Source organism: Dendrobates tinctorius, unplaced genomic scaffold, assembly GCF_039654945.1.
Source record: "Dendrobates tinctorius isolate UK_male_01 unplaced genomic scaffold, ASM3965494v1 ptg000056l, whole genome shotgun sequence".
Classification (NCBI taxonomy): domain Eukaryota; kingdom Metazoa; phylum Chordata; class Amphibia; order Anura; family Dendrobatidae; genus Dendrobates; species Dendrobates tinctorius.
This window is the reverse complement of record NW_027361724.1, coordinates 114493-140960: the sequence shown is the minus strand read 5'-3', so window position 1 is coordinate 140960 and position 26468 is coordinate 114493. Positions and strand designations below refer to the sequence as shown.

At 43.2% G+C, this 26468-nt stretch overlaps 1 protein-coding gene across 4 annotated transcripts in view; it reads left to right on the top strand.

Annotated features, from left to right (window-relative positions):
- Positions 1–26468, top strand: part of ATF2 (activating transcription factor 2) — a 121550-nt gene that overhangs the window by 47545 nt on the left and 47537 nt on the right. For 3 of the 4 annotated variants that reach the window (XM_073577419.1, XM_073577417.1, XM_073577418.1), the window contains exons 8-10: positions 3854–3940; positions 15202–15351; positions 19892–20101. In XM_073577419.1, the coding sequence (XP_073433520.1) occupies positions 3854–3940; positions 15202–15351; positions 19892–20101 (447 nt within the window). Of the gene's footprint in view, positions 1–3853; positions 3941–15201; positions 15352–19891; positions 20102–20818; positions 21477–26468 lie in introns of those variants that run through there. The other variant, XM_073577420.1, reaches the window with a different exon arrangement.

Here is a 26468-nt window from a genome sequence, read left to right as displayed (position 1 = left end):
CAATAACGTGAGCAATCCAGGCTGCTGTTAAAAATTTTTTTCTTTTTATTCATAAATCCATTAAAATGCAATGGTCCAAGCAGTTCAAAACAGCAATAACGCAGGAAAGTCGTGCAGATAGGACAATCTGCACGACTTTCCTGCGTTATTGCTGTTTTGAACTGCTTGGACCATTGCATTTTAATGGATTTATGAATAAAAAGAAAAAAATTTTTAACAGCATCCTGGATTGCTCACGTTATTGCTGGACTTTGCTTTGTCGTTGTTCATATAATAATATATATATAAAGTATAAGAGTAGGATCAACATAATTGAAGAGGATTTTCAGACTTGAGATAAAAGTCTGGAATCACTGTGAATGGCTGCAGACTGCCGAATCGTGACAGCATGGGGTGCGCATACAGTCACAATTCCCTGGTATCGCTGTTGTGAACACACAGTCATGTGGTTAGCAGCACCTCATCATTGCAGCGGTCATGTGTCTGTACAGCGCCTCATCATTGCAGCGGTCATGTGTCTGTACAGCGCCTCATCATTGCAGCGGTCATGTGTCTGTACAGCGCCTCATCATTGCAGCGGTCATGTGTCTGCACAGCGCCTCATCGCTGCAGCGGTCATGTGTCTGTACAGCGCCTCATCACTGTAGCGGTCATGTGTCTTTACAGCACCTCATTGATTCATTGGCCATGTGTCTGGACAGCGCCTCATCACTGCAGCGGTCATGTGGTTAGCAGCACCTCATCATTGCAGCGGTCATGTGTCTGTACAGCACCTCATCATTGCAGCGGTCATGTGTCTGTACAGCGCCTCATCGCTGCAGCGGTCATACGTCTGTACAGCTCCTCATCATTGCAGCGGTCATGTGTCTGTACAGCGCCTCATCATTGCAGCGGTCATGTGTCTGCACAGCGCCTCATCGCTGCAGCGGTCATGTGTCTGTACAGCGCCTCATCACTGTAGCGGTCATGTGTCTGCACTGCACCTCATCACTGCAGCTGTCATGCGTCTGTACATCGCCTCATTGCCGCAGCGGTCATGTGTCTGCACAGCGGCTCATCGCTGCACATATTATGTGTCTGCATAGCGGCTCATCGCTGCACATATTATGTGTCTTCACAGCGGCTCATCGCTGCAGAAATTATGTGTCTGCACAGCAGCTCATCGCTGCGGCGGTCATGTGTCTGCACAGCGCCTCATCGCTGCAGCGGTCATGTGTCTGCACAGCGCCTCGTCGCTGCAGCAGTCATGTGTCTGCACTGCACCTCATCGCTGCAGTGGTCATGTGTCTGCACAGCGCCTCATCACTGCAGCTGTCATGCGTCTGTACATCGCCTCATTGCCGCAGCGGTCATGTGTCTGCACAGCGGCTCATCGCTGCACATATTATGTGTCTGCACAGCGGCTCATCGCTGCAGAAATTATGTGTCTGCACAGCAGCTCATCGCTGCGGCGGTCATGTGTCTGCACAGCGCATCATCGCTGCAGCGGTCATGTGTCTGCACAGCGCCTCGTCGCTGCAGCGGTCATGTGTCTGCACAGCACCTCGTCGCTGCAGCGGTCATGTGTCTGCACAGCGCCTCATCACTGCAGCGGTCATGTGTCTGCACAGCGCCTCATCACTGCAGCGGTCATGTGTCTGCACAGCGCCTCATCACTGCAGCGGTCATGTGTCTGCACAGCGCCTCGTCGCTGTAATGGTCATGTGTCTGCACAGCACCTCGTCGCTGCAGCGGTCATGTGTCTGCACAGCGCCTCATCACTGCAGCGGTCATGTGTCTGCACAGCGCCTCATCACTGCAGCGGTCATGTGTCTGCACAGCGCCTCATCGCTACATCAGTCATGTGTCTGCACAGCGGCTCATCGCTGCAGAAATTATGTGTCTGCACAGCAGCTCATCGCTGCGGCGGTCATGTGTCTGCACAGCGCCTCATCGCTGCAGCGGTCATGTGTCTGCACAGCGCCTCGTCGCTGCAGCGGTCATGTGTCTGCACAGCACCTCGTCGCTGCAGCGGTCATGTGTCTGCACAGCGCCTCATCACTGCAGCGGTCATGTGTCTGCACAGCGCCTCATCACTGCAGCGGTCATGTGTCTGCACAGCGCCTCATCACTGCAGCGGTCATGTGTCTGCACAGTGCCTCGCCGCTGCAGTGGTCATGTGTCTGCACAGCACCTCGTCGCTGCAGCGGTCATGTGTCTGCACAGCGCCTCATCACTGCAGCGGTCATGTGTCTGCACAGCGCCTCATCACTGCAGCGGTCATGTGTCTGCACAGCGGCTTATCGCTGCAGGGAAATAGACAGAGACCGTCAAGGACCACTGAAGTTTCATTGGAGCTGTAGGAGTGTGACCAAGTGAGTATTGAGTAAGTCAACTTCCCTGCACTTTTTTTTAGATCCCTGACAAACCCCTTCAACATCTGAAACACCTCGGTGGGAGTACATTGCTTTCTGTAGTTTAACGTTAAAATCTTAGCATCAAATGTTGGTGGAAATTAAACTAGAAGGTTTTCATAGAAAAAGAAAATGAAGGGTTAAAATAAAATGAAGTGGAGAGTGACATGCCACAAGTCGAAATGTTACCCCTTAGACCTCAGTCAGAGGCCTCTCACCCAGCCAAACAGAGCTCGTACTTTGCACTGATGAGGGGCAACACCCAGAAGCATAGTGTCTGCAAATGGAGATTCTGGTTTGGCTTTCATCCTAAATCATATTAGAAGTCTCGTTAAAGGGTCGATATTGACTTTTAGGATTGCTACTTCCAATAGGTGGCGATAGAGTTCCTGTTCTCTTCCTGCCTGAAGAGGCAATTTGCAGATCAGTTTTATAACTCCGTGGCACATATTTGACGTGAAGTTGTTCTACCCCTATATCACAATGCATAGTCAAATGCCACAATGTATGTGTTTTTTTTTTCTTATACCGAGTACAACGCTGATGCTTCGCTAATACCAGTCCTTCACCCAAATTTTCCTTTCTGTGCATTGCCTGCCAGTTCCTATTTGCTTTCCATTTTTGTTTGTAAAGCTCGCCCCCTAGTGGCCAGACTGTGCATTTGCACATTTAAATATCATTTAAAATAAAAAATATATATTTTTTATCAAATTCTTTAGATCAAATTTTATAATCTCTTAAATTTACTTTTCTTGGAAATAAATTGTGATAATTTCTTATTTTTTTTCTGATCCACAAATAAACATAGCATCGCTTTGTAAATCGATATACGTTTAAATAGTAATTTGCAGTGTCCTAGTATAGCTGCATTCACCAGGTTACTATGTGCTACGACCCTATGTGGTTCATCCATCGTATCAGCGCCACAAAGGACTTATTCAGTTGACACCCTAAATCCCGGGCCGTCATTGACGGGTCATTATTGTATATGGCGGGGCAGATGAGCTATTTCATTTAATAGCACCATTCTGGGGTACATAGAGCATTCATCTCGTTAGGTTCTTGCAGAGAATTAATGCAAAACAAAAACTGAGTCCACCATTGTATTTCCATTTTACTGCCTGAGACTGGTGTTATGAGAACAAAGCGAACGCCTCCTGTTGGTTTTGATCTAAACGGTTGAACATCTCTGATCTCGGCCATTCTCCTGGAAACCGATGATTGCCAACAGGCATCTTCCTGTGGGTGATGAGGTGGGGAAAGCTTCTGTGCCTGGCTCATTAAGATTGTATACAATTCTTGCACCCCAGTCTGAACAAGGCTATTGAAGGATGGGCATGTGACCAGGCGCATCCATTAGCTACCTTTATTGAAAGCTCTACACATTGCTCTCGTTTCTAATGGGCGGCATTTTGAGTGGGAGCTGCCCGTTACCAATTATCTTCTCTGCTCTTTCATAGATTGTCCGACCAGTCACCGTGGTGCCTACCATCCCAGGGATTCCAGGCCCTCCATCTCCAACACCTGTTCAGTCAGAGGCAAAACTGGTAACTGCTCAACTATCTCTACTGTTCTTACATTATCTTAGGGCCTGATCATGCTGTGATTTGAAGTGAATTCATGTCTCTGTGCAGGGCTTCCTTCTGAATCCCCCCCAAACAAAGTGATTCATATGCGCCCCTGAAGAAGCCGCTGAATTGAATAAGGCGAAACGAAGTCCAGAATTTAAAACTTTAGGCTCTGTTTGCTCTCCTTTCTGGCAGTGACTATCTTATCAGACAGGCACAAGAACTTTTTTTTTACCTTAGGCTAGGGATGCATAATTACTTCTGTAATCTAAATGTGATCATGTCAGAATACTTATTATATTAAAGGGGTTTTCCAGTTTCAGAAAAGCCCTTTCATTTTTGCTGCAGCTTGTTTAAAAACAAACAGGCTCCACCTCTGCTTCTGATGTCTGTTACTGTCTGCAACGCTGGCGCCACATTGACAGCTCTGCAGCCAATGAGCGACCTCAGCTGCTCGTGCCCCCAGCTTAGCGGAACCGCGGAGCTCAGTTATAAGCTGCAGCACTGTCAGACATCGGGACAAGTAGTGCAAAATCAACACCGGACCTGGGGAGGGTGAGTAAAGCACACAATGTTTGGTTGGTTGTTTTACACAAAACTGTGCTGGAGTAGAGGGGTTTCCGGAAAGCAGGAAACAATGACTATTTTTTTCTGCATTGAGAAACATTGAGTTATAATGACGATTAATTGTAATGTGACCTGTGCCTGTGTAAAGCCCTAACCTCATGCACAGTCTTCTTTGCCACAAACAGGAATGATGGAGATAGGAGGGCGGTTTTGTCTTTTTGTGCCAGCTTTCCTGTTTGTTGAACTGCCTGTAGGAATAATGGAGAGGGCGGGATATCAAATTGAGGCAGGCCAACCGTTGGACAGCGACTGGCACAATGCAGGCTGGGAAGGATAGGACGTTCTAGCTCCTATAGTGCTGGTAAATGGAATTATGTATATGTGTGTGTGTATATATATATTTATATAGATACACTTAAGTAAGTAGGTAAATTCAATTGTAATTTTTTTTTTTTAACCAAACTCACTATTTCTGTTTCCCTTATATGTATATCTGTGTATTGCCCCCGGATGTAGCTTTTGTGAATTATCACTACACATTCTTGTTCTTGTGGATAAGCTGACGTGGGCTCCGGTCCTCGGAGGCTTCGCTCTGTTAATCCTATTAGTTGTAAGCTGTGATGGTGAGCGTCGCTCTAAGGTCAGGTCTTCAGTAGGGACTCTCTAGTTCACGACAGCCCGTCAGAGCATCAGTACGGAGAAGAAAACACTGAAATAATCCCATGCTTGTCATTTTCCGGTTGGGGACGGTAAGTGCTCATCTTGACTTTTTATATTGGAGCTCACTACTTAACTGAAGGCACTGGAAGGGAGGGAAGAACAGCCCGAAGCGCAGTAAATGAAGCTCGACTCTGTGGGATCCACCATGTAAAGACTTCGGTGACAAACGACGATTTACGGTTCCACGCAGTATGATGCCTGGTAGGGTTACGGCAGGAGGAGAGATGACAGAGGGCAGGTTGGCAACTGTTCAGAAAGCTGTATGAAGTTGGTTGAGCCCGGCATGGAAGCTCATGTTCAGCAGAATTCTCCTGACCTGCCTCTCTGCATGCCAAGCTCATCAGCAAACACCTAATGAACCCCCCTCGAAACAGACCCCGTTCCCAGCCTACTTCATTTTCCCCCCGTGTCCTCTGGGGGAGAAGAGACAAGACTTCATGAGGACTGATGATGCTGCAAAGACCACAATAATGATAATTAACTTGCTGAATTTAGAAGATTATGCTGTTAATTAGTTGCAAAATAAAGATAAGTAATAGAGCAGCAGATGGTCGGATAACACCCAGGAGAAGGAGGGTTATTACCCTGATGAGCCTGTGTGGCAGATATGAAAAATGGATCTGACTTTTTCCTGTGCTGCTCCTGGAGAATATTACCTGGTTTCTGCAAGCTGATGATGGAGCGACCCAATCCTACCAAATTTTGACAGATGTCTGAGCGGTTTGTTTTCAAGGGTATTTAATGCACAACAAACCCAATTCTCCTTGTATGAACGCTAATGAGAAAAGCATTGTATCAGTGTACAGTGTATATAGGAGGTAGGAGTGTTATTGGGTGTATCGTTCCCATTCCTGCACACAGATTGAAATAAAACCAGACAAGCAGCCCCCGATGTGCGCTCCAAGCCAGGTTATTTCATACGGAAGGTGGGGCATGTTGGCTAGGTGGCGTTTGCCATATGGCCGATATCCCAGGGGTACAGAGATCTAGGGGGTTGCTGTCTGCACAAAGTGCTGCACCTACTGTCTGCCAGACACTGTGCATCTTATCTTCATCCAATAATCGTTCACAAACATTGCCTGAAGGGGAATATGCCCAATATCAGTGTCTACATTTTGTCTTCAGTTTTACACAATACCTTTTAAAGTTTTAATAATACAGTCTACACCCCTCTATAAATCTTCTGAAATATTTCCTATTTCCATTATGACCTTACACTTAAAGATATTCTCATCTCCAAGATCCTATCAAAATATGTAGTAGGTGTAGTAATAATAATAATAATAATAATAATAATAATATTAGCAACTATCTGTAATTAGAAATGTAGTATAGTTTCTCTGATTACCCATGTGCAGGGCACTGCACTAGCTTAGGTATCCATGGTTACGACCAATAACAGCTATCTAACTGTCTCTATACGAGTAGTCATAACTATGGACACCTAAGCTACTGCAGTGCCCTGGCAGAGTGAATCAGAAGTACTATACTGCATTTCTAATTGGAGATATTTGCTAATATTATCACACCTACTACATATTGGGATAGGATCTTGGCGATGGAAATACCCATCCCAATATGTAGTAGGTGTAATAATATTAATATTAGTAAATATCTCCAATTAGAAATGCAGTATAGTACTTCTGATTCACTCTGTCAGGGCACTGCAGTAGCTTAGGTGTCCATGGTTATGACCACTCGTATAGAGACAGTTAGCTGTTATTGGTCGTAACCATGGATGCCTAAGCTACTGCAGTGCCCTGCACATGGGTAAGCGGCATAACAAATCAGAAAAACTATGCTACATTTCTAATTACAGGTAGTTGCTAATATTATTATTATTATTACTACACCTACTACATATTGGGATAGGATCTTGGAGATGGGGATATCCCTTTAAGGCTCTGTTCACATCCGCGACTTGGTTTCTATTAACTGAAACCTCAACACTGTTCCGGATCCACCGCACAACAAACCCAAATGAAGTATACTGGGGTTTGCTGGGTTCTGCCAAGGTGTTTGCGCAGTTTAAGTTAATAAGTTAAAAACTGTAGATGAAGCTCCAAAGGACACGATTGCAGCGATCAGAGTTTAGCTGTAGGCTGGGATATTAGGAGTTAACCCCTCCCCTGGAATAAAACTACTGCACGATCTTGGCCAGGGTCTGGGCTGGCACAAGTGACTGAGCACAATGGAATCCAGCTGTGCACTATGTAAGATAAAAGCTGTTGTTGCTGGAGAATGGTAGTAGATAGAAAACGTATGCTTATTTTCATGCTGTCTACCTAATTTAAAGCAATTTTATAACTTTAGAAGAATACCCCTTTGATTAACCAATGAAATGTTTCGGCTCAAAATAACAGAGCCTTTCTCAAGCATGGGTTGATTAAAATCCAACCTTGGACTGCTGACCCCATTTTTTAAAATTTTGTTTTCAAGATGTTTTGATGATATCTTTGGAGGCTTTGTACCCATTTTTGCATGAAAAGTGCTGCTTTTATTTTTGTATAATGTATTGACTGTATATATTGGTGCAGCTCTGCTTTACAGAGGGTAATAAGCGACGGCCAGATTCCTGCTGCCACTTATCTTCTAGAGGCAAAGCCTGAAGAATATTGTGATCCATCATCCTGAAACCTTGCTGTCTCTGATAACCGATGTCGACAGCATGGCTTCCTCCATGTCGGATGCCATCGACAGTTATCTAATGTGTACATCTAGCTGGAATGGAAGGATATATGGCTGCTGCAGTACTATATAGCGCAACCTCCACCAGGGGGTGCTGGTGAGGGAAGAGAGGTTGCACACACAGCGTAGCAACACTGAACAGCAGCACAGGCGCCACCTAGTGGCAAAAGAGTGGTCAGACGAGCCGAGTCAGAAACAGTCAGGAGCAGAAGTGCCAGAGGTCACAGCAATACACGTGGTCAAATACAAGTGAAAAGTCGGAGCCAAACGGGAGCAGAGAAAGCCGAGACGAGAGACAGTCAAACAGGTCAGAAGACAAGCCGGGTCACATACCAAAAGGTCCAAGCACAGGGAGCGAACACAAAGACAAGCGGGGTGGCAGGAAAGGGAAGTCGCGGGAGCAGAGTTAACGGGCCGAGGGCAAAACATGGTATCAAGGGGTCAGCTGCTCTAGCCTGGAAGCATGAACTATCACTGACGTTGGTCTGCAGGCCACAGAAGACTGAAATAGCCACACAGAACCCAAAATGAGGCAGATAAGGTTAACCCCTGCATGACCAGACCGGGGAGAGAATAACAAGAAACAAACCCCAGCCTGGATCATGACTGCTGCCTTCTGAATATGGTGCATGTATCATTTCCCGCATGGTCTAGGGCCAACGTGCCACGATGTGTGATCTAGAATTGCCCGCTTCTGTATATCGTGTATTTTTCTTCATTTTATCAATCCGATTTATTGCCAAGTCTGTTGAGGAAAGCCCATTTTGTGAATAAAGAGAAAGCCCCCTCCTCTATAGTTGCGCTTGTATTAAAGGGTTCGCACAGTTTTGTAAGCGCCATTAACCCTCAACTGTTCCCAATGGGGCCAGCAACATATTGCACTGGAGGGGAGTAAGGATTAAACAAATCTCATTGTGTACATTTATTTAATTTAACAAATCTTTAGGGGGAGAAAATCCTATTCTCCGTTTTGCCCTCCAGTGCTAAGTCACACCTAATCAGCTCTCTTAAACGGTGCGAGACTGTGACATATAGCTCATGTCTGCGAGACCATACGGTATCTGCTGAGTGGTCCGGGCACACGAGGAGATGATGAGAAATCATGGCTGCTGTTTCCTTTTGCATGCGATTACCGATTCGCCTTGCAGTCATTCTTCAACATAATGATTTTTTATGTATTTTTTCACTAGGCCTACGTGCATGGTAACTGAACTCCAGTTTATTTTTCAGGCAATATTTTTGGGGTTTTGTGGAATTCCTAAGGCCGTGTTCAGACCACAGCCGGCGTGTAGGTCTCACTTGTGTGTTGTAAAATATACTACTCAACATTGAAATTGCAAAACCAAAAAGGAAAAGTTGTGGATCTCTGAAAATCACAGGATGGATAGACATGTTACTGATCTGCAAGCGCCACATGCAGAAATCCCAGCACTTACAGCCTCGGCAGTGAGGATATTAATGGCTGTCTGAGGAATGTTCTGCCGCACTGAATGCACTTTGGCAAATCATCAAGATCCGCTGCTGGCGGCTCTCTTTGCTTTTGCTGATCAATGACGTCCCAGATGTGCTTGATGGAACAAGTCTGGAGATGCTGTAGGTCATGGTAGCACATTTAGGCCACGCAGGCTGCTCACAGTAGAATGAGCAACATGTGGTCTGGGGTTGTCGTGTTGAAAACTATCCTCTTTAGCGTGATGACTGATTTCCTTGCCTGGCACCTGACGTTTCACAGACTGTGAGCGATCAGTAAAGAGACTGGTGCTGGGCGGGGAAACAACCAAAGGAGCAGTTGCTTCCTAAGTGCTCTTCCATGCCCAGAGCACTTTACACCTTATTTGCATGTGAATTAAAAATACTAATTACTCTGCAATGCAGTAACAAATAGAAGATATACAGGCGTCAATGGATTTACTTTTCTGCAATTCCACAGTTGTGGTTTGTGTGTGTGTGGGGAGGGTTTGATCTTACTGAAAGATTCCCTTCAATTGCTAGTTATACGTTCTTATGCAGACGACCGTATTTTTAGTCTTACTGCGATCCGATTAAACATTGGATCTCACTTGGACCAATGTTATTCTATGGGGCCATGCACATGTCCGATATTTTTTTTCTTCGTACCGATTCGGCCCATTGAAAAATTGGCAGCATCCAATTATCGGATCGCACTCGGCCATGCAAGTAATTGAGTCCTTGCAAAAAAACGGACTGCACTCGGATGACATCTGAGTGCCGTCCGATTTCCACAGACTGAAAAAAATGGGGAAGATGGAGACTTTTTTTATATCTTCTCATCTGAGAAAATCAGATCATACTCTGATCAGACTGTGATTTGCATAATTGGCCCAATTTTTTCGGATGAGACGAAATACGATCGCGTGGCTAACCTAATGTTTCTGTAAGCAGAAATTCTTTTCTCCACGGATTCTCTAATTTCCTGCTTAATCTACTGACTACATCTAATTGCATTTCGTGTATCTTTTCTATCACACTGGCTTTGGTTGATCCCACTGTCTGGATAATTTCCTTTTTGATAATACAGAACCAATATTATGTTTGTCCGGTAATGAACGTCAGTGTGGGCTACCAGCTCTCTCTAGTAGATCTGAAGTCGGGCTTAGGGTCAAGATTTAGGTCCAAGTGTTCTTAGGCTTTGTGATGGCACCTCATTGTAGATTGTAAGCTCTCACGAGCAGGGTCGTCTTATTTTGCTTTAATAAGTGTATTGTTAACGTTTTAACTTATGACTTGTGTTTTGAAACTGTTAAAGGGAACCTGTCACCCTCCAGGCGTTTTTAAGTAAAACCAGTCACCTTGTGCAGCACTAATGCTGCATTCTGTCAAGGTGGCTCTTTTACTTGGCGTCCCTTCCACCGCAGAAATAATCGCTTTTAAAATTGGTCAAAAATACCTGAATTTTGACCGGGGGGCAGGTCTTTCCCCCTCTGACACAGACGCCTCACATCCATCACTCATTTATTCCTTGAGTCTTTACTCCGCCTCCTCAGCGTTCTTTTGAAATCCTGGCGCCTGCGCTGTACTATATTTTCTTGGGCATGCGCAGTTAGCGCTGCCCATGCTCTCTCACATCACATCCTGGCCTTCCTATCGCGCCTGCGTGGACGCCGGCCAGAGATCCTGCCCCGCAGTCGCTTATGATTTATTCACACTGCGGGGCTGGGAATCTTGGGCATGCGCAGTAGTTCTCTGCGGCTGTCATGCCCAAGATTCCCAGCCCCGCAGTGTGAATAAATCATAAGCGACTACGGGGCGGGATCTCTGGCCGTGCGTCCACGCAGGCGCGATAGGAAGGCCAGGATGTGATTTGACAGCACGGGCAGCGCCAACTGCGCATGCCCAAGAAAATATAGTACAGCGCAGGCGCCAGGATTTCAAAAGAATGCTGAGGAGGCGGAGCAAAGACTCAAGGAATAAATGAGTGATGGATGTGAGACGTCTGTGTCAGAGGGGGAAAGACCTGCCCCCCGGTCAAAATTCAGGTATTTTTGACCAATTTTAAAAACGATTATTTCTGCAGTGGAAGGGACGCTAAGTAAAAGAGTCACCTTGACAGAATGCAGCATTAGTGCTGCACAAGGTGGATCTTTTACTTAAAAACGCCTGGGGGGTGACAGGTTCCCTGTAAAGTGCTGTGTAATATGTTGGCTCTATACAAATAAAGATTATTATTAGTAGTAGTAGTATTGCATTGCTCCCTGTGTTTGTGTGGGTATTCCTATTTTTCTTCCTATAAGCCAAAATATACCTTACAATTCACTTGTATTGGGCGAGGTCACGCACGTCTAGTAGGCATGCAACCTCATGTATGCAAATGGCACACTTGCAGTCACGCACCCGCCAGCACCAACACCGGAGTATACTGACAACGCACACTGGGAGGATTCACTAGTCTGCAGTCATATAAAGTGTCTTGAACCCCAAGCCACGACAACCCTTTTAACAGTTCAAGCAAGGAGCATGTGATTTCACAAAAAAATTTACCTCCCCTTGAGAAAGCTAATTCACAAAGAAGCGAAACGCGCGTTGGGGGTATTCCTGGATCCTCACCCGGTGTTTTTTGCCCGCTGTACATATCGGTAAGCACTGCTCCTCATATTATACCATATTCTGCCATATGATCGTCTTACTCATGTATTAGATATTGGTAATATATGGAGCAGCCCTCTGCCTTTATATTACTGACTCAGCCGGCAAATCACACGGGTGTTCTTCTTCCTCATTTCAAACCTTTGTTCATCTTTTATATATTAAGTGCTCAATGTTGTGTACAATATTTTATTGTGATGTTAATGAAATAAATATAATATTTTTTACACCTTTTATACTCCTCTGTCCCCCTCTTTTTAGAATTAATATAGAGCTGGTGTCTCTTTCAGGCCTTGGGTCTTTCTGCACTATTTAGTGCACTGTGTCTTGTAACCAATATGTTGCCTGGTAGTTTACCGTAATCAGGTTTCTTGGGGAGCCTGAGAAATCGCAAGTGTAGAATCCCAGCCTTTCTGCACAGCGAAAAATGCATTAAAAAAATTCTGCGCCAAAAACATATGAAATAAAAAAAAAAATGTGTGTGGGGGGGGGTGCATAAAAAACGGCAAAAAATGGTATCAGAGCAGATTGCTGTTGTGTATTTTGTTGCAGGAAAATTGCAGCAGATTATCGGCATATTTTAATGTTTTTTTTTTCTTCTTCTAAATTAGTCCATGTCCACCTGGCACTGCAATTCCCTATGAGACACACACATATAGGTGAATGCATTCAAATTTCGAAAGCTATAATTAATTCTCTCCAACTTTATTAAATCATAACCTTAATTGGCATAGTGAGATTAATTTGGAGACGAGGATGACCTACATCAGTGCATGGGTGGGTGCAACACATAGACTTAACGGCCATTGAAGAGATGAATCCCCCCCCCCCATAACTTGGGAACTCTGCATGTCAGCGCATGGAAATAACGAGAGAAAGGTCACTGACTAATGCTTAACCTCGTAACTCCTGAGAGCAAAGCTCCAATAATGGCCAAAGACCGGGGACATATCCTCTCGGGGACCTCGGTACAAGCACAGTTGGGAGCCAGGTCTCCTCCTCTACAAATATTGATTTTCAGGTCTGGGGGGGGGGGGGGTTTGCTTTTTTTTTTTTTTTTTTTTCCAGAAAATCTGGAATTTAAATGCACAGATGTAAATGTTAACGACAACCGTAGGTAAAGAAAACGCGTAGCGTTACCCGCCCCTTTAAGGATGCAGCCAATTTTTGTTTCTTGCGTTTAAATTATTTTTTTCCCCTACAATTTTTCCAAGAGCCCTAAGTTTTTAATTTTTCCCTTGCTATACCCGTATGAAGGCTTAGTTTTGTCGAACAAGTTGTACTTTTGAATGGCGCCATTAATTTTACCATATAATGTACCGAAAAACAAGTAAAAGTTCCAAGAGGGGTAAAATGCGGTGCCATCAAAGTTTTATGGGTTTAGTTTTTTCGGCGTTTGTTGGGTTATAAAAATGATTTGGCACCATGATTCTCCAGTTTCAAACGATTTTGGTTTGTGGCGCCATTTTCCGACACCCATATATATACTTTTCTATCGGTGTACACATGCTTTTTTTCTCTTGTTTGTTTGTTTGTTTTTTTCCCCAGTGCTTAGCTGTAATTTTTAATGGTACCATTTTGGGGTACCCATGACATTTTGATCGCTTTTTATTGCCTTTTTAGTGGTGAGGCAACCTAAAAATGGCAGTTCTACAACCAATTACTGGATTCGGTAACTCGTTACATCAGTGGGGCTGCTGAGCTCAGTGATTGGCTGCAGCAGTGATACGTTGTGACAGCACTGCTGCAGTTAAAATGCAGAAATCGGGGCATCAGCGCCGAGCCACCGCTGGACCTGGGGAGGGTGAGTATCTGTTTTGTTTGTTATTTTACATGTATAAAACCATTTGGGGAATGGTTTTGTTAAAGTGGAATAATGAATACTTCATGACATATTGCACATCTGTTAAACCGGCTCCTATGGCTGATAGATGCCCCGGTCAGGCATCCGTCACAGCCTCTGTTCTTGGTGTACACGTTTAGAATTGATGACCTATCCTTAGGATGGGTCATCGAAGTCTGACCGGTCAGGGTCTGACACCTGGCACCCCCGCCGATCAGCTGTTATTGGTGTCCACGGTGGTAGCCGCCGTACAGAAGTACTCACATCCAGAGCTGCTACGTCTTCTGATAATAGGCACCGCAGGGTACTGCACATCCACCTCCTACCCGACGGCGGCCACTGTCGGAAGACAGTGAGTATTTGCGGCCGACACCAATAACAGCTGATCAGCGGTGCTGACTGATGTCGGACCCCAACCGTTTAGACATTGATGACCTATCCCAAGGATGGGTCATCAGTGCTAAAGTAGCGGACAACCCCTTTAAACAGAAGCCAAAAAGGCAATGTGAACATTGCCTAAGACTCTGTTCTGTGGTGTCTGATGGCAAAAATAGTACAATCTACAACTGAAAACCACCATAACACCAAAGAAACCTAAAGTATTCTATGGAAAGCCAATGGGATCCATTCGAAAACGGATCTACAATACTTGTCATGGTGCTGGTAAAACCAGAGGCCATGATATTAGTATCAAAAGAGCCATAGACAAAAGCATTATTTATTGGCAATAATTCATATCTATGATCTAATGTCCTATACATGTTTGTTTTTTTTCATAATGGTTTTAATTTAAAGGGAAACTATCTACCATCATAAGCCGTCTTTATGGGCAACTAGATTATAGAAGGTGGAGTAAAGTGATACCTGATTATCTGTGATCCGATGTCTTATTCCAGGGAAATCCATGTTTTTCTTAATATGTAAATGAGCTGTTCAGATCTATGGGCCGGACATAGATCTCCCTGAGAATCTGACTCCAGAGCTTATTGTAAATGAAGGGCTCGTTACCAGTGTGAGACATGTAATGACGGACAGTCTGCTCTCCTGATCTACATGTCTGACACTGATAACGCCTCCTTTCGTTTACAATAAACTTCGAAGACAGATTCTCGGGGAGATCTATGTCCGGCCCATAGATCTTAACAGCTCATCCACATTTTTTTTAAAAATAACTTGGTATCTGCGATCTGATTACCTATTCCAGAGGTATTATTTTACTCAACTTTCTATGACCTACATGCGGCTCCAGAGGGTTGATCCTACTGACACATTTATTTTAAGTTTTTAGTTTGGTTAATAGGTTTTTCCTATTTTATAGAGACTTAAAGCTGCCCTGACCCAGCAACATCCTCAGGTAACAAATGGCGAAACCACCAAGGGGCAGACAAGTGCAACTGTAAAGACTCAGCCGGAGGAAGCGCAAACGCAGTCACTACAGCAGCCTGCCACATCAACTACCGAAACACCGGTATGTACCTCGCCAGTCGCATAGTGCTGCCTTAGTTATAATGTCTAGCAACCCTGCAGCTTCCAAATATCAAGGACATACTGTATTTTGTTTTATTTTATTTTTTTTTTAATTAATTTACTTAAAGCCATGTATCCAGGGCTAAAAATCATATAGTCTTTGTGTCTCACTGTCTATTGCTGGCTGCAGAATGAGTTAACTGAGATTCCATCAGTCAGTCCGCTATGATGGTCTGACGGGGAGTTTGTAACTTTTTTCTGCCATTTTCTGAGCTTTTCTATTAATTTATGACCACAGACCACATCAAAGTTCAATGTGCAGGGAAACAAAGACCCCGTAAAAGCCAAGCGGCGCAACATTTTTAATGAAACCCAATTGTACACATTACACTGGTCAACAGCATTTTTGGTGCCAAAGATATTTCATCGAATTTAGGGTATTTTTGGGGTGCTGATTCTGAATATGTCATCAGTTTTGCCAGATTGGCTCAAGTTTTTGAGATTTTTGGTATCTTATTTATAGCACTTGTTGGTAAATGCGACGCATCATCTCATTAATTTCTTTGGATTAGTACTTGAACTGAGCAGTTCTCAATATAGTTTTGTGTTAATTAGTGTTCTAAAAGTTTGTTCATAGCTTGATTTTTGCACTAACTTTATGTTGTTGTCTGTTTTCCAGTGAAAAGCATGAACTCATCAAGAAGAAGTTGTCTTAACGATCCAGACACATTCTGTTACATTTGTGGTGAATACACACTGCCAAAACATAGAAGAAACATAACAGACTTCGTAAAAAAAGTGTATTTTGCCTATTTTGGGGTTATGCTTGGGGACCAAGACAAGTTTTGGGCACCACACATAGTGTGCAAAGCATGTATCGAATTATTACGAAAATGGAGCAAAGGACAAAGAAAAAGCTTCAAATTTGGTGTTCCAATGGTGTGGAGAGAGCCAAAAAATCATCATGATGACTGTTATTTATGGTAAACACAGGTACAGGCACATCTTCACAATGAGGGACAGGCCTTCTTGCAGATTCCATGTTACTCCCATTTTCGTTTCTTATGCTTATTGAATCCTTGCACTTGCACTGCACAGAAATAACAGTCATCATGATGATTTTTTGGCTCTCTCCACACCATTGGAACACCAAATTTGAAGCTTTTTCTTTGTCCTTTGCTCCATTTTCGTAATAATTCGATACATGCTTTGCACACTATGTGTGGTGCCCAAAACTTGTCTTGGTCCCCAAGCATAACCCCAAAATAGGCAAAATACACTTTTTTTACGAAGTCTGTTATGTTTCTTCTATGTTTTGGCAGTGTATATTCACCACAAATGTAACAGAATGAGTCTGGATCGTTAAGACAACTTCTTCATGATGAGTTCATGCTTTTCACTGGAAAACAGACAACAACATAAAGTTAGTGCAAAAATCAAGCTATGAACAAACTTTTAGAACACTAATTAACACAAAACTATATTGAGAACTGCTCAGTTCAAGTACTAATCCAAAGAAATTAATGAGATGATGCGTCGCATTTACCAACAAGTGCTATAAATAAGATACCAAAAATCTCAAAAACTTGAGCCAATCTGGCAAAACTGATGACATATTCAGAATCAGCACCCCAAAAATACCCCAAATTCATTAAAATATTTTGGACACCAGAAAAAAAAATTTTTTTCGTTGACCTGTGTTATTTTTCCTTTTAACTGCAGGAATTGTTCTAACGATCAGATAATATTTTCAAGTCCCATGGGGGGACTATAAAAATAATTTTAAAAACATAAAAAAATAAACAAAACAAAATAAGGAACAAATCACAAAAAAATGATTTGGCAATAAAACATTATTTTTTAAGTAAAAAAAATAAAAAAAACTACACGCATTTGGTATGGCCGTGTCCTGAACGATACGAGCTATGAAACTGTCAGGTTGTTTAACCCTTAGAGAAAATAAAAAAGAAACACAGCAAAACGCTGTTTTTTTTTCCCCATCATACTACTCACAAAAAGTCATATGCAAAGAGAAAAATAATGGCTTTGCGGAACTGCAAAAATCCTGCGATGCATAGAAAACATTTTTTTCTACAATATCGTTCTTATAGTTTTGTTACTTTTGCATTCTAAAATTGACTCGAAGAATACAGCGGTCTTAAAAGTTTTACGGAACAGTGAAAAATTGATGAATTGCTATTTTTTTTTTTTGTTAATTCTTCCCCCGAAAAATTGGAATGGAAAGCGATCAAAAAATCTGATGTATCACAAAAAGGTTCGGGGGAAAAAAAGTCAACTCCTTCTTTAAAGCCCCACCCAATCTGTCCACGAAAAAAAAAATAGAATTTATAGCTCTCAAAACATGGCAATGCAAAACATCTATAGTTTTGTAAAAAATCGTTTTTATTGTGTAGAAGTGGCAAAACAGAAAAATTGTTGGTAAAGCAACATTTTACACGTCCTTTTTTTTTTCTTCATGGCCAAGTGGTATAATATTCTATGAAACACATGCGGTGTCAATATGCTCAATGCACTCCTAGATGAATTTATAGAGGGGTGTAGTTTGTAAAAGGGGGTCCTATTGGCGGGAGATCTGCTGTCCAGGTACCTCCAGCGGCTCTGCTAATGTGACATGACACCCGCAAGCCATCCCGGCAAAATCACTACTCCATTGAGCTCCTTCCCTTCTGAGCTCTGCCGTTGCCCATATAGTTGCGTCTTTTTCTGACCACATGTGGGACATCTGCGTATTCTGGAGAAGTTGCATAAAAAATTGTTCAGGTCTGATTTCTCCTGTTTACCATTGTGAAAATTAAAAAAAAAAATTGCCACTGAAGCAGCATTTTAAAATATAAAATATGAAATGTTTTATTTTCCTTCCATTTTGCATTATTTCTTTTGAAGAACCTGAAAGGTTAACAAATAGTGATGAGCGAACGTGCTCGGAAAAGGTGTTATCTGAGCATGCTCAGGTGCTAACTGAGTGACTTTTTCGAGTCCCCGTGGCTGCTTGTTTCACGCTTTTTGACAGCCTCAACACATGCAGGGATTCCTTGTTTGTTAGACAATCCCCACAAGTGTTGCTGCTGTCACGCAGCCACGAGACACACAGCCCGGGGACTCGGACATATTTTTCGAGTGCGCCAAAGAAACTCGGTTAGCATCCGAGCATGCTCAGGTAACACCTTATCCCAGCACGTTTGCACATCACTATTAACATACTGAGCGCAATTTTGAATACCCTTGATTGGTGCAGTTTTAATGCCGAATCTTGTTTGGTGGGGTCTTTTTTTTTTTTTTTTTTGCATAAGCCCCTCAAACATGAAGTGGTCCCTAAAAAAAGACGTTTTGTACATTTTAATATAAAGGAAAAAAATTAAAAGTTGCTGTTAAACTTTGAACAATTCTACCATACTACCGTAACAATAAGATGTTTAAACAGCGACACTGACATAAAGTAGACATGTGGTCGAAAAAAATTCAAAAGTTTGAAAATGGCAATTTTTTCACAGTTTTGATAAACCTTTTCAGATATTTTCTTAAATGAACACAACTCACAGCCACAGACCTCTTCCACTAATATAAAGTACAATGTGTCACGGCCTCAGAATCACTGGGATAGGCAGAAGCATTCTCAGGTTATTAACTACAATGTGACACATGTTGGATTTCTTAAATGTTGGCTTTAAAAAAATGTGGAATTAGAAAAAATTAAGGCCTGGACCAGCTTTGGCAGAAAGGGGTTGAAGTCCTGACTTTGGCGAGGATTTTCTTAAAGGGAATCTGTCGGCAGCTTTTTTGCTATGTCATCTGACAGCTGTATAATGTAGGGACAGAGACCCTGATTTCAACAATGTGGCTCCGGGTGCAACAGCTGTGATAGAATCACAGCTTTCTCTGCTGCAGATCTCTGAATGCTGAGCTCTGTATAACCCCACCCACACCACTGATTGGCTGCATTCTGAGTACACTGTAGATTGACAACTGCTAATCAAGGAATGGGGGGGGGGTTGGACCAGGAAGCAGGAGACTCCTAATCCTGTAGTGATAATCTGCTGCTGATAAAACACTGATTGTATTGAAACCGGAAAACACAGCCCAATAAGTGACACATCGCTGGTATCAGGGTCTCAGCCCCTACATCAGATTACATAGCAAAAACCTGCTGACATACTCCCTTTAATTCTCAAGTTAGCCGTACCTTCTGTGTTAAGGTGCCTGCATGACACGTGCTTGCATTCTACATAAATGTGAGTGCCATGTGTTATCATTGCTTTACGATGTTAGACCGTGCGTGCGATTTCAATCTGCAGTAAAGGAGCAATTTTCCATTCTTGCTCTCTGCACCTCCTCAGCATCTCCTGAACAGAAGGCCGTTCTGGGAGAATGCTTCACCAGCTGTTGCCTCCGTTGTTTAATGCTTACATTTTCCTTTTTTTTTGGGGGGGGGGGGGGGGGACTTTTTGATGCAACGCAGAAGGGAAAAGTTGTATATACAAATGAGCCAGACACCAAACTACTTTGTCCTTGTTTTGTTGCAGGCGTCTCCAGCTCCCCCCGCACCACAAACTCAAAGCACAGGAGGGGGGCGTCGGAGGAAAGCGGCAAGCGATGACCCAGATGAAAAGAGGAGGAAGTTTTTAGAACGGAACCGCGCCGCCGCTTCCCGGTGCAGGCAGAAGAGGAAAGTGTGGGTGCAATCCTTGGAAAAGAAAGCCGAGGATCTTAGTTCATTTAATGTGCAGCTACAGGTATGAATGACCTGGATAATGGGGGGGGGGGGAACCCAAAACAAGGGTGAAATGAAATTTTTTCGTTGCGTAGATGTTCATTCCAGTGCAAAGTGTTTACAGTCTCGTAAACTGGTGATCATTTCAAAGAAGCGGAAACGGCCTTTTATGTTCCTCCCTACCCGTACTTAAAATGGAATTCTTTTTTTAACATTCCTCCAGCTCCAATACATTGAACCCGAAGGCTTTATGGGGAAAGCCGACAGGATAGAAATGGTTTGCGGTTTAATGAAATGCCTTGTAGGATGAATCTCACAATTAGCCGGCAGGGGCTGATGACAGTTGTCATTTCGCTAGTTTATTTGCAGTCTGTCTTCCGTAGAACATTTTTTTTGGGGGGAGGGGGGGGGGGATCGGGGATCATTATGTTAATTCAACCCATAACCGGCTGGAAGTTCTTTCGAGTCACCGCCAGTGTAGGAACGGGATCTTCACACACACACAGTAATGAAGGCCCTTAATACATTTTTGAAGGCAATTAAAGCTTTGCATGGTTTATTCCATTCATTATAAGAACATATTACAGTCCTTAAAGCAAAGAGAGAAATGCCTCGCAGGGCTGGTATAAAGCGCTGACACTTTCATCATTTGTCCCGGAATTCATTGTGTACTTAGTTCTCAAATTATAAAAACAATCATTGGTTTGTTTTCCTCCATCTAAATTTTTTTTCTATGCAGTCGTATCTGGAGGCTCAAAGGCTCCCCTGCCACGTAAGAAGACACCATTTTTGCCAGTTTTGCATCGAGGCCTAGGAACTTCAAGTTATGTCTCTGAATGACTCGTAGGACAGGGAATAAATATATGTTCAATGGGACCCCCACTGATGACTAGAGCAGAGATCCCAAGCCCCCCCATCCTTCCATACTGCACGACTGAAGTAAGAGGCTGTTGGATTGGCGCGGCGGTCGAGGATGCCCGCGATCGTTTGGGGATATCGGAGGCAGCATAGCGCTGTACTTAGCGGCTCCATCAGTTCCATAGACTTTAATGGGGCAGCACAACACATGCTCAGTCACCGCTGCATTTAACTCCTTCCCACCACAGCCAATTTTTATTTCTGCATTTACTTTATTTTATTTTTCTTTCCCTTTTTTCCCAAGCGTCATGATTTTTTTTTTTTCTTCTGATTCCCCCATATTAGAGCGTTTTTGTGGTACAAGTTGCAGTTTTGGAAGACACTGTTCAATTTACTATGTAATGTACTGAAAAATAGGACAAACAAAGTGTGGTGAAATGATGAAACAAAAAATGCTTTTCTGCCATTGTGTTTTTTGGGTGTTCAAAACTATAGGGCAGCATTATTCTTCAGATTAGCACATTTACAGCGATGGCAAACTTGTGTGTGTGTGTGTATGTGTGTGTGTGTGTGTGTATATATATATATATATATATATATATATATATATATAATATGTGGTTAAGAAAAAAAATTTGTAAAAACAATTTTTTTTTTTTTTTTTACATCAAAGAACTCTTATGCTGGTCTGTTGTCCTGCAGGGCAAACTGTAGTTTTTATTGGTATGACTGCGTGTTGCATACGATATTTTAATTGTTTTTTACTGCATTATTTGAGGGATGTGATGCAAATATGAAAGAACAATTTTGGCATGTGTTTTATGGTGTTACTGTACAGGATAAATATTATATTTTGATTTATCTGAATTTTGTGGACATGTGATACCAAATATGTTTTGGATTTTTTCTACTTTTTTTTTTTTATTATTTCTAATTAGAGAAATAAGGGTGATAAGGTTACTTGACCTGAGTTTGATCAGTTGATCATATACTTGTTTCAATGTAAACAAAGTGTTCAATGCAAAGTCTGTTTCGGCACGTCACTTTTGTCGTGCGATACCAATTGGCTCCGTCCGTTCAGATTATACAGCATTTTTCTCGCACCGTAATTTACTTTCTTTGTCAAAGCCAAGTTTCTTTGTTTTTTTTTTTTTTGTTTTTTTTTATGCCCAAAGGCTTCTACATCCCCAACATTTTTTTTCTATGTGCAGTGGTAGCAAAATCTGAGAACACATTGGTGCCAGACCCAGAATTTAAAGAGGTGTGAAAGGCTCTGCTGGGAGTTGTCACGTTGCACGTATAGGGCACATGGGAGCCACGGTTAGGGGTCCACGTAGTGCTGCTTTTTATATCACTGACTCTGAAATATCCACTGTTATTGTAACTTCAAGGCGACATTCCTGCCTATCACTTTACTCTCACCACGTAAGTGGCACCAAGCTCACTGCCGCTAGATGGCGCAGAGCTCGGTGATGGACAGCAGACTGTACGAATAGTGCAGAATAGACATTCATACGTATAAATAATATTTCTTGCTATGACCTTGTGTATACAATGACCCCAGGGATAGAAGACTGTTAGCATATGCATAAGTGGAATGAATACTAACCGCTATCTGATACCGTTGATCTGCTCTAACTAAAGTTTTTTGCAGGTCATGTATGAACTTTGGCATGCAGGCTGAGGTTTCTGCACAATGCATTTTTTTTTTTTTTTTTTTTTTTATACCACTAGATGTGTGCGTTGGGACTATTCCCCAACTTGTACCTCTGATATATGCAGACAGTATATTGGCCCCTATAGCAAAAGAAATGTATCCAATTCGGTATACTTTCTTTACTGTGTTGTTCTGTATGGGAAAGTGTGGCAGACTATAAAATAAAAGTTATGAGTCATGGTATGAATATACCCTATAGAAGCAAAGCAAATAAGGAGGAGGGGTAGGAAGGGGATGCAGCTGCAGCATAATTGTCTATCCCAATATATACTTCTCAGCATTGAAATTGCAACATTGAGACGTAAAAGTCTTGGAATTATGGAAATCACAGGATGGAAAGACCTATTACTGATAAAAATGGAAACAAAATTTTCAACTTCTCAATTTATTCAGTATCGAGTATGTACTCTCAGTACTCTGGTATCTGGGTGCTCGGATGGCACTCGACAAGCATTGGCTAGTGCTCATATGTAATGCTGGAATCCCTGCCCATGTTTTGCGCCTTTTACACAGCCAATAAACATGCAGAGATTGCCTGCGAATCACTGTAGCCATCTTCATAGTGGCATTACTGTGATTGGCCGTCTGACATCATCAGGGATTACAAAAGAACAGGCTCTGCACACTAAGGCTGGTTTCACACTTGCGTTTTTTTGCGCTGTATTTTAGCGCTAAAAAACGCATGCGCTTTTTTTCCCTATATTTTGCATGGGATGCGCTTATGTGCGCATACACGTGTTTGTATGCGTTTTTACGCGCATGCGTTTTTCTGTGGTGTGCGCTCGGGCGCACAAAATGCATCCTGTTGCATTTTTTGGGCGTCCGACTTGCCTCAAAAAAACGCATGAGCGCGCAATGCGTTTTTTTTACAGCAAGACACCCATTGTAAGTATGAGTGCGCATTGGCATGCTCTAGTATGCGTTTTTTTGCGCATGCTTTTTTTGTTGACCATTGGTTAGACAATGGAAATTAGGGGTTTGGGTTAGAGTTAGGGTTAGTTAAGGGGGGTTAGGGTTTGGGTTAGGGTTAGTATGGTTTGGTTAAGGGTTAGGGTTTAGGGTTAGTTAGGGTTTAGGGTTAGGGTTTGGGTTAGGGTTAGTAGGGTTTGGTTAAGGGTTAGGGTTAGTAGGGTTAGTATGGTTTGGTTAAGGGTTAAGGTTTAGGGTTAGTAAAGTCATGGTTTGGGTTAGTGTTAATCCTAACCCTATCTTGATTTATTTGGTGAGGCCAACTAATGTTGGAAAAAAACGCACTACAAACGCATAAAAACGCTGCATTTTTTTCATGCATGCACGTAAAAATGCTTGAAAAAAACGCAGCATTTGTATGCGTTTTTTCCATGCGTTTTTTTTGCGGGAAAAACGCGCTTAAAAAAAAAGCAAGTGTGAAAGTAGCCTAACGCCCTTGCACAATTCTGTGACACTTTGTATTGGAGGGAGAGAGTGCTTGTCCAGGCCTGTATGTGGACATTATAACAAATCAGACTCCTGAAGTGTTGATACTGGTGCTGAAGCTGAACCATCATAGTAAGGGCTAATCCTTTACTTTGATGTTTGTATCACATAAATTCTGCATTTAGCCTAGAGAGGGAGAAAGAGTTGCAGGAGTAGGGACAGTGGCTGAAGTCTGTAGGCAGGGATTAGGGCTTTGCAGTCCATTGCTAAATGTATAGCTTTGGCAGTAGCTGTGGTTTCTTTTTTTTTGTGTGTGTGTGAAAAAATTTAATATACTGTGATCCATAAAGAATTACATTCTTTTGTGGTACATTTTGCTGTTACATAACACACCAAAAAAGTGTTTTGCTGGATTAAATTACTCACCCATACAGTATTCCTTACCCTGGGGTTCATTTCTGTGGTATATAACACTCCAAAAAAAGCTTTTAAAATAATTTTCTGTATTCAACTAGTCATTTATAGTGGCAGAGATGGCAGAATTACGCAAGACTCCCAAGGTAATGACCGGAGGAATATTGGAGCCAGAGGAAGCTGGCGCAACAGCAGAGGTCGCAGGACCCTCTGGTCTGGAACCGGTAGTTTTCCTGGAACCACCAAGTCCCGATCCCAGGCTGCAACCTTCACCACTGGGGTTCTTGCGGACTACAGATGGGAGAGCTAGGATCCAGGAACTGTTGAGTGGATTGCGAGGCCTAGGCTGGTCGAAAGAGACAAGGAGGAGAGACAGAACCAGGGCTGGAGAAATGCCATTGGGTCTGCTAGCCGCAAGGTAAAGATGGTTGGCATCCTGGGGTGGTGGTCGTTACGTATGACCGGCAGCGGAAAAGGGGTCCATTGAAGAGTTTGGACCCATCATCACATTTCGTTCAACCATCGGGCTGTAGCGATTGAAAACTTGCCTCCAAGGCAGGAAGAGCTGACGGCTGGAACCAGGTTCACGTTCCTCAAAATGGAGGGTTAACATCGCTGGTATGCGGTGGGTGTGTCCCCAGAAGGAAGGGAGCAGAATGAACTCTTCTTGAGGAATGAATGGGTCTGGGAGAAGCTCCTCAGTGCGGCTCGAGATTGGGCTACAAGTGCCAGTTCACCGACTGGTGTGCAATGTGACAACACGCTGGAACTGCACATGCTGGCAAGGCTTTGTGAGCATCAGAGGCCAGTTGTGGAATACCATCTCAAACACACCTGTCAGAATTGTGATCAGCCTCCACACATAACAACTGAAGAGTGGGCATGGATGTCTGACACGTGTGTGGTTCTCCAAGACTTTAAGGAATCCACAAAGATGATGAGTGGCAATGACGCCATCATCAGTGCAACAATCCTGCTTCTCTGCCTACTAAAACAGTCACTGCTGACAATGAAACATGAAGTTTTGCATGTGGACCAGATGGAGACGGAGGAAGACTTGATACAGGGAGATGCTACCCAGCCCATCCTCATATCATGTGCTCAGCGCAGATTGGGTAACAATGAGGAGGTAGAGGATGAGGAGGAACAGGAGCTAGCTGATAACATAAAAGAGGCTAGTAACCACAAAAGCTTTGTCTCATCTCGCCTACATGGATGGGCTGAGAAGGTGAATGAGGAGGTTGAGATGGAGGAGGAGATGGAGAGTAGTCATCATGGTCGAGACAGTGAAGTGTTGGCTGTAGGGACCCTCATGCTACATTCTTCTTGCACAAAAAAGAGTACTGGTTGTTCACCCTGCTAGACCCACGCTACAAGGAGTACTTTGCAGCTCTCCTTCCTGAGGGGGTAGCGGTCTTCTAAAATAGTGCTATACCAGTAGGTCATTGTGGAAAATATGTTGAAGTTCCCATCAGACAACTCTAGTGGCAGGGGGAAAGCTTCCGTGCTCAACCAAAGAGTGGTGAGGGAGACACATATTAGAGGCAGGGGTACACTGTCAAAGGCCTGGGCCAATTTCATGACACCGTTCCAGTGTCCATGCCCTGATGACTGTGTAATTTTAACAAGGAGGGAAAAGTTTGTAAAGATAGTCAAGCATTACCTGGTCAACAAAACGAGCGTGCTCCCTAATTCTGCTGAACTTTCAGCTATTGGGTCTCAAAGCTGGACACCTGGCATGAGTTGTCCCTCTATGCCTTGAAGGTGTTGTGTTGCCCTGCTGCTAGCGTCTTGTCTGAGCAGGTTTTTAATGACATCGGGGTGTTCATAACCGACAGGTGCTTTCGCCTGTCAACAGAAAGTGCTAAAATGCTCACCCTCATAACAATGAACACATAAAGTGCTTTTAATATTCAATAGTTAAATGAGGCCCACCAGTTGTTACCTTCTAGAGTCTATGGATGACCCTAAGTACCACAATTCACATACTGATTTTTTTTTTGTT